This window comes from Trichoplax adhaerens, genomic scaffold (assembly GCF_000150275.1).
Source record: "Trichoplax adhaerens TRIADscaffold_1 genomic scaffold, whole genome shotgun sequence".
In the NCBI taxonomy this organism is placed as follows: Eukaryota; Metazoa; Placozoa; class Uniplacotomia; order Trichoplacea; family Trichoplacidae; genus Trichoplax; species Trichoplax adhaerens.
In genome coordinates, this window is record NW_002060943.1 from 11509308 (window position 1) to 11517214 (window position 7907).

Genomic DNA, 7907 nt, shown 5'->3' on the forward strand with positions numbered 1-7907 from the left:
TTAAATAAAATTTTTTAAATGTTATTACAACTAATTCTAGAGTCATATACTTGTACTTGCGCCAAAGCCTGGAGGGTCACCCAAACCTGGATATACCATGCATGCAACCTTGAACCTTAGACCCATTTTATTTGGATTGATTAACATATAATATGCAGATAGCAAATCATCTCTTTGACTCTTTTCCAGCTCTTTGATAAGCATCTAGTAATGTTGAAGGCAAACTTGCAATTTCAGTCACTACTGATTAATTCTATTTATAGAGTCTAATATTCCTAGTAACACCGTACAGTACCAAATTTATTTCAATGTCTGCTTTCATAATAACTATCTACGCGTACATGTATAATAAGTTAACCGAAGTGAACTACCGTTAACAGTAAAACCGTTCCTACGATCAAAATTTCTAGTTATAGCAAACCTTTAATCGAGCTTGAATACCCATTTGTAACAGGAATTGCCCTTGGGGGATAGGTCCGTAAAATTTAACTATAAAGCAATATTTTTTTTCTCATTTCTGTTACTCTAAATTCCTCTGTATGTGGCTAAAAAATAACAAAATCATATTCAAAATATCCTCTACCGGTATTTTCCACAGTGTACTTTAAGAAAGCAAAATCGACATCTGCCGTCAAGTCTGCGGAACCAGGGGCATCAAGCACGTGTACTTGTTTATGCTTTCGAAAGGCCTTAAAATATTACAGTGAGTAAAAGTAACTATCAGTATATTTTTTAAAATATTACTTTAATTCACTCTAACTTATTAAAACATTCTAGAAATTATTTATAATAGCCTACTCTAATCGTGTCGGTACCGGTCCCGAATTCACCATAATCAACAATTAGGGCGCATCCACCGTGCACTCGCAGACGATCCGCAATCTCCTTATAAATAGTAGCTGAGTCTGGACTAACTTCCATGATATCTTTCACTTTGGAACTCTTAGCAAACATTACATCCTAACAAATTTAATGCATAAGTATGCTAAATAACTATGATAGCATAAAATGCCATTTTCATTAAAAATCTCGTATTCGCCATAACTATGTAACAAATAGAGCTAACGATCTACGGATATTTTATTACCTGTGTGTACAATTTCGTTTGTAACGTTGGCTTAGGAGCTAACACAAACTTTAGGTGATGCTTCCTGATGAGACAAAAATATTATGTAATTGTATTGCCTTCAATAACTGAATCACGCATAAGTTCATCAATACCCATCTCCTTCGTCTACATCGATCATAACCTCATTCCAATTACCATTAACTTTCTAGACCGTTAAAATAACGTATAATGTAAGTTATAAACTTAATAAGTAAAAAGAAAGTATCTGACAACTTTAGCTCAATGAAATGTAGTTACAAAAATTAACATTAATAGTCCACTAGATTTAGTCGCATCGCTGCTTTGAACTTCAGACATGGCTTATGGTATATGCTATAATTCCCATATTTTGCTTACACGAAATTGATGTATAGGAAGGGCATCAAAGAATTCGTTAGCCACAACCAGCGAATAGTCTGTAAAAAGGTGACAGTTTAGTCTTAGTAAGTTACCCACAATAAATCGTATCCCTGAAATGAATGTATCAACACAGCCTTGCAAAGTTATATACTACTACCGTTATTAGGAACGTCTTTCAAATGATAGTACCAATAAATTGGTATACCATCGCTACTCATCAGTGCTTTATAACATCCTGCTGGTTTCACATCTAATTCTTTCACTGATTGAGTCGTTTTCGTATCGTGCATGCAAATAGTATCTTCCTGTATCTTACTTAATTTTGGACTTATCTCTACTAGATGAAGAGACAATCCTTCTTGCAGATTACGAAATTGTTTAATTGTCTGAAGCACAACGAGAAATATATAAAAAATAAATGTCATATGACGAATTATAATACTGTAGCTAAAAAATTATGAAAATATAATAATAATAAGTACATGATAAAGCTATTATGAGTCAATCTTACACGTAATATATCAGCAGAAAGAGTTCCTCTTCCCGGACCTAACTCAATAATTTGAGCATGAGATTTCGGTCGAGTTTGCATCCATTGATAATATAACCATATTCCAATAAGCTGATGTTAGTAACGAACAAATAAGTTACGATAAATCAGCATCCATTTTTAAATATACGCACAGTGTAAATTAATTCACCTAAACTATGACGAATCTCGCTCTACTTAAATTTTCGAGACAAACATGTTAAAATATTGTGCAGTACTAGTTTATCAGAGATATACGCATATACACTTATAATACAATATAAGCAAAGATAGAGAGATAATCTGATATACCTCTCCAAACATTTGATTTACTTCAGGTGAAGTTGTAAAGTCTCCTTTAGACCCAAATACGTCTGAACTCATATAATACCCCTAAGGATGAGATTATAACCTATTGTAATACTTATTTTAACAACAAACAATATAATAAATTGCAATCAACCTACTCCCATAGGCCCTGTTAAGACTTGTCTCATGTAACTGGCAATTGAAATTGGGCCATCAGCCTACAAAGAAACCGTTGACAGATTTAGTGTCAGCTCGCCTAGTTTAAGTATAAATATATAAATCGTAGAAATACGTATCTAATTAACCGCTTTTCATTACTATAATAAAAACAGATGGCATTATTAGTTTAAACTAATATCCATTTATTTGATAACTACTGTATTATTAAATCAAGATACGTATTTGTACATTATAGTAATCACTTGAAGAATTATCCAGCAACAAAGACTAAGAATATTGACCTATAATTCATTGTCTGTTCTTACAAGAGTATATTGCCTAAGTGTTAACCTTAATCTGACTTATTAAATCCTTGACCAACGGTGTCTTTTCCGATTTTACTGGATAAGTACCGTATAATCTTTCAATATACCGACAGCTATTTATCCATTTTACTGCATCATAAATAAATTAATTATTTAAAAAAATTAACTCTTAATAGAATAGCTATTTTTAAGGCAAAACTAGGTAATACTACGAATCCTATTTTACTATACACATAAACTCACATTTTCTGTTTAAATTGCATCGTTGAAGTGCTATCGAGCCATAACGTAGCCAGCTTAGATTATTGCAGGCGTACCTCAAGCTAGACATCATGCAAGAACGAGCTATACTCTAATATCACTAAGCTCCACTAATTAATTTAGATAGGCCAGCTGCATGTGTAATCTGAATTGTTCTCGATCAGGTACAAATTATTAATAATAAGCGGATACTCTGATCTCGCAAAAATTGTACACTAGTTATGTTGGCAATTACAGGGCACTTGATAACACCAATATCAACATAGGTCGGAGCAATATGACAGGAATGACAGCAAATTAGTATTTCTTGCAGAAATTCTTCAGGTACCTGCTTAGGTGCAAGAGGTAGCAAAAGCTAAGTTCTAGTTCTCAGTACTGCACTCAAGTAGTCCCTATTTCTGTCGTTCTGTGCTGTACTGTACCGCACGTTACACTCACTCAACTGGTACAGTACTGTACAGTTACCGTTGCTAGATTGAACTGCGCAGTGCGCAGAGTCGCTGAAGACGGTACAGTACCGATACATTACGTTAACTGTATTTACCACAAGCTAAATGAAATCCTTGGCTCCAACATCTTTCCTGCAGCATGCAGCAAAGCTGAAAAAAATCCGATCAAATCAACAAATCTTCTCTTTGGCCTATTTAAACTTGGACAAGGACTACAGTATTCTAGATATATTCTTTAATCGATTATAACATTGCTTGTATTTAAAGAAACGATCATCGGAATTGGTATCACGAGAAGGAACATGGATGATACGCGAGCTATTTATTGCCTGGGTTGCAAGACCTCGTCATATCAAAATCCCAAGTTAAAATTTTTAGTTAATGCTTGTGGCCATCGTTTGTAAGTCATCGATGAAGAAATCAATTAATGAATTATACTATTTAAATCATGTTGCAGTAATACTGCGTCGTGTCGAGATTTACATATTTGTATATATTTACTGCCAACACATTAGTCTACGTACAGTTTTCATTCCATTTACCAAAGTTACAAAATGTCACCTACCTAAATATTATCGAACAGATCAAGTTTCAACTTTTTCTTACTGCAGGTGTGATGGTTGCATCAAGGCTATGTTCGTTAGACCTTCGGCTCCTTGTCCTCAATGCGGAACCATATTAAAACGTAGCGAATTTCGCGATCACCTTTTTGATGATGCTCACGTTGAAAAAGAGATAGATATTCGCAAAAAGATCTTAAAAGTGTAAGTTAAATTAATCCATTACGGATCTAGGTTTTGTAAATACGCGTATATGGGATCAAATTATATTGTAGCAATAAAAATCAAATTCGCATTGCACAATTGATAGAATAATTTGATACTAATATTCATATGTAATATGTATGAGATATCGATTTCGAAATACCTTCACGCAAATGAATGGCTCTTAAATAAGTTATGCTCTCTTATTCAGATACAATAAACAAGAAGACGACTTTAAACTTACCTCAGACTATGATGATTATTTGGAAGCAATAGAAAGTATAAGTACGTTGTAAAACATAATTCTTATGCTTAATAATATTAGTAAATAAATCATGCCAATAAAGAAAATAATATTATCTACCTTTAATATCATTATCGTCGATCGACATGTAATTACAATAATATATAATTAAGCATAATGATATGAAATAGAAAATTAAAAAGCGTGGCTAGAGATTAAATTTTGATGTAATAATATTCCGCGAACTTAGTATATAACCTCACAAATGGCATTAATGTTGATGAAACGAAGGCTAAGGTCGAAAAATACAAAAAAGATAATCAAGCACTCATTGCTAGAAACAGGTCAAGACTGGTAAGCATCATAACCCAAGTATTATACTATCTCATCAACATAAGATCGTAATAGAAATCAATCTAATTTTTGGGCATTAGAATTTGGAACAAGAACGAATAACTACTATGGTTAAAACAGAATTAGATGAAATAGAGAAAAAAAAAGAAAAACTACTATTAGAAGAAAAAGAAGAACTTAGAAAACGCAGATCTGATAAAGAAGCATTATTAAATGATCTAGTAAATTATTTTTATTATGAAAATATGCTACGTCGTCTAAATGCCATTGTATCAACTTTCAGTATATGTTTTAATGGTGAATTCTCATTTTCTCTAGACGTATGCTGATGCGCCTGTTGACACAGTTCTGGCTAATTATAAGAAAACCCATACGGAGCAAATGAACAAGAAAAATTTGTTGAACAAGAATGTAGGCATTCGTATTTATTTCTAATAAAGATACATATTTTCTATTACAAATTACGTAAAATTATTAATAATATATTTATCGCGACTGCATAGTATAAATGTTGCCAAGGATAAATTTTAGAATGCAAGTATATCCTAACGAACAATTTGTTACTGCCCACATTGTAGTGTAGATTTATATTATATACGAGTATAGGTAAATACTTGTAACAGATTAACGGTAAAGAACTAACGAAAATTCTTTATAATAATTTAGATGGATGAAAAGGTTGTCTTTTTCACAACCGACAATAAAGAAGAGGGTTACACTTACATTCCATTTAACGAAGATAACCTAGGACCTAAAGCACCATCTCCAGCGGAACTATTGAAAGAGAAGTATGGACTATTGATCATTTTGACTTTAGAGCCTTACTATTACATCAATATCATAGCAATATTTTATCAATAATTGATTAAATGTGATCGAGAATAATCATTAGCATATATCACTTGAAGAAAGACGATTGTAATCCTTACTTCTCCAATTCTGGTTCGAACTAGGTACGTAAGGAACGTTCACATATCAGAAGAACTCAAAGGCGGAGGATTTACTACACTGATTGTCTGCAACCGGGCTATACAAGAAGCTTTCAGTTGCTTACTCGATTAAAAGACTTTATTCTGATCAACATAAATTTAATCGGTATCGCTTATTTTAAATGCCCCTATATGCGGACGATATACGATACCGAATTATTTTCATGTTACCTTACAATTATGGATTCCCGTGCGATTAATCCTGCCATTCAAATCTATACATATGTGCATAAGTGAACTATAACGAAATGATTTAAGAAATTCGAAGTTATGGTATTTTGATCTTTCTGTACCTGTATTATATTAAATTCAAACTATATGGCATAGCTAAAATGTAGTTAAAGTAGCTAGATACTATCACTCATTAACTTCCAATAATCTTTGGCACGTTATGATGTTAAAGCCACAACATATTTGTAGTACAGTGTCACCTTTGGAATTAAGAAAATCGAGAAGAATTTAGAAAGCAAAACTATAATACATCGCCTGCGAGCTTTAATCAACCCATGATAGAAACCATTATTTCAAAGAAACTCTCTCTGAGAACCTCCGTCGTTGTAGTCAGATGTAATTACTTGACTGTCCATCTAAAAACTAATCTTGAAATAAGCTCTATTGTAAGATAAGATTGTATGTACTGTACCTGGTATAGGTTTTACTTTTGATCTGATATTTAAGTATAATTTAATACTTACTAATGCATAAATATATTAAGGATGTAACGGCATCTAATGTATATTCGTATTTATATTTACAGTAATAAAACATGCGATAACACGAGCTCTAAATATTTAATGATTAACTTTCTATATTAATGAAGTATTAACTTTTGTTGTAATCTATGTGACTTATGATCTGGAAACTATGTAATCATACGAAATTCCTACTATATGTTAGGCATCAAAATTTAATGAGTTTGAAAAAACTAGGGGCTAAACTCGATTTTATGTGAAATAAGTAATTGCATCAATAGGTAATCCTAACCATAGATCTTATAGTTTACTATATTTAGAAATTTACTGATTTGAAGCGATAAGTATAAGTTGTAAATTCTATGATTTGTCAGGTTTAGAGATTGATTTCATTGATCAAGGCTAGAATTAGGATTGCATTTGATCATACTAAGGCTAAATTAGAAGACAGAACCTACCGCCCTTTTTACTAAAAGTAAATCATAAATTGCAAATTCTGTGATTTGTCATATTCCGAGATTGATCGTTTAATGTTTTTGAGCTAGGGTTGCGGTCAGTATTCGAAAATAGTAGGGTAAAATTAGACTTCACATGTAATGATTAGGTATCTGCACATGACCGTAATCTTTATGGTATGGATATTTTTATTTGCAACCTTTTAATTATTACTGCTAACTTAACGACTGAAGTAAGTAATTATAACAGATTTTACGTGTTTTTTCATTGAAGCAAATGACCTTCAACATGCGCAATAAAATTATTGAAACTTATAAAACACTCAGAGTAGTAATAGTGTTAACTTAAGAAATGCAATCAGTGTGCGCCCACCGGCTCATACGAGTATGACCGCTTTGTGCCCCAAATATTACTAATAACATATTTTAAGAGAAATAAAAGTGCAATATCGTGTCCATTAATTAATATAAATATAAGATTTTATACAACTACTATGCAAGGGAACGCTACACCAAAAATTTTAATCAATTTACGGATACTAAAGGCAGAAGATAAATTCTTGGGAAGGTATTTACGTTTTTGTTGCTTTGCTATCATTGAATATCTTATCTTATTTAGTGCGCAATATATGATAATTTCCATTTATGAAAGCCTAGATAGTATACACTAACAATAAGAATATTTAATAAATTATGGTATTTAAGAGTATAACAGATACTTTATAACATCTAATCCGTGGTAACTCGTGATACTCTGATCAAATATTTCTTCCGGCCACGTATATGAACTGATGTAACAAAAATAAAGAAAAGGAAGCGGTTAATCTTGTAAATTCTTTCACCACATCACTTCCTATTACTTCACTATATATAATTGTCATTAAATCTATCCTACTGAAAGTTAGATA

General features: G+C 32.1%; 2 protein-coding genes across 2 annotated transcripts; one reads left to right on the forward strand and one right to left on the reverse strand.

Moving 5' to 3' along the window:
* Positions 1 to 42: 42 nt before the first annotated feature.
* TRIADDRAFT_52674 (uncharacterized protein) lies at positions 43 to 3642 on the reverse strand (the record flags this gene model as incomplete). The annotated part of the gene is made up of 13 exons (XM_002109008.1): positions 43 to 204; positions 422 to 489; positions 584 to 689; positions 799 to 960; positions 1088 to 1151; positions 1222 to 1274; positions 1466 to 1524; positions 1626 to 1854; positions 1980 to 2090; positions 2310 to 2390; positions 2465 to 2524; positions 2817 to 2920; positions 3597 to 3642. The coding sequence occupies 13 exons, from the start codon at positions 3640 to 3642 to the stop codon at positions 43 to 45; spliced, it is 1305 nt and encodes a 434-aa protein (XP_002109044.1).
* A 161-nt stretch (positions 3643 to 3803) lies between these two features.
* Positions 3804 to 5925, forward strand: TRIADDRAFT_52675 (uncharacterized protein; the record flags this gene model as incomplete). Its single annotated transcript, XM_002108285.1, has 8 exons — positions 3804 to 3901; positions 4113 to 4265; positions 4477 to 4550; positions 4760 to 4863; positions 4944 to 5084; positions 5182 to 5274; positions 5530 to 5651; positions 5817 to 5925. 8 exons carry the CDS (start codon positions 3804 to 3806, stop codon positions 5923 to 5925), a joined length of 894 nt encoding a protein of 297 aa, XP_002108321.1.
* Between the last annotated feature and the right edge of the window lie 1982 nt (positions 5926 to 7907).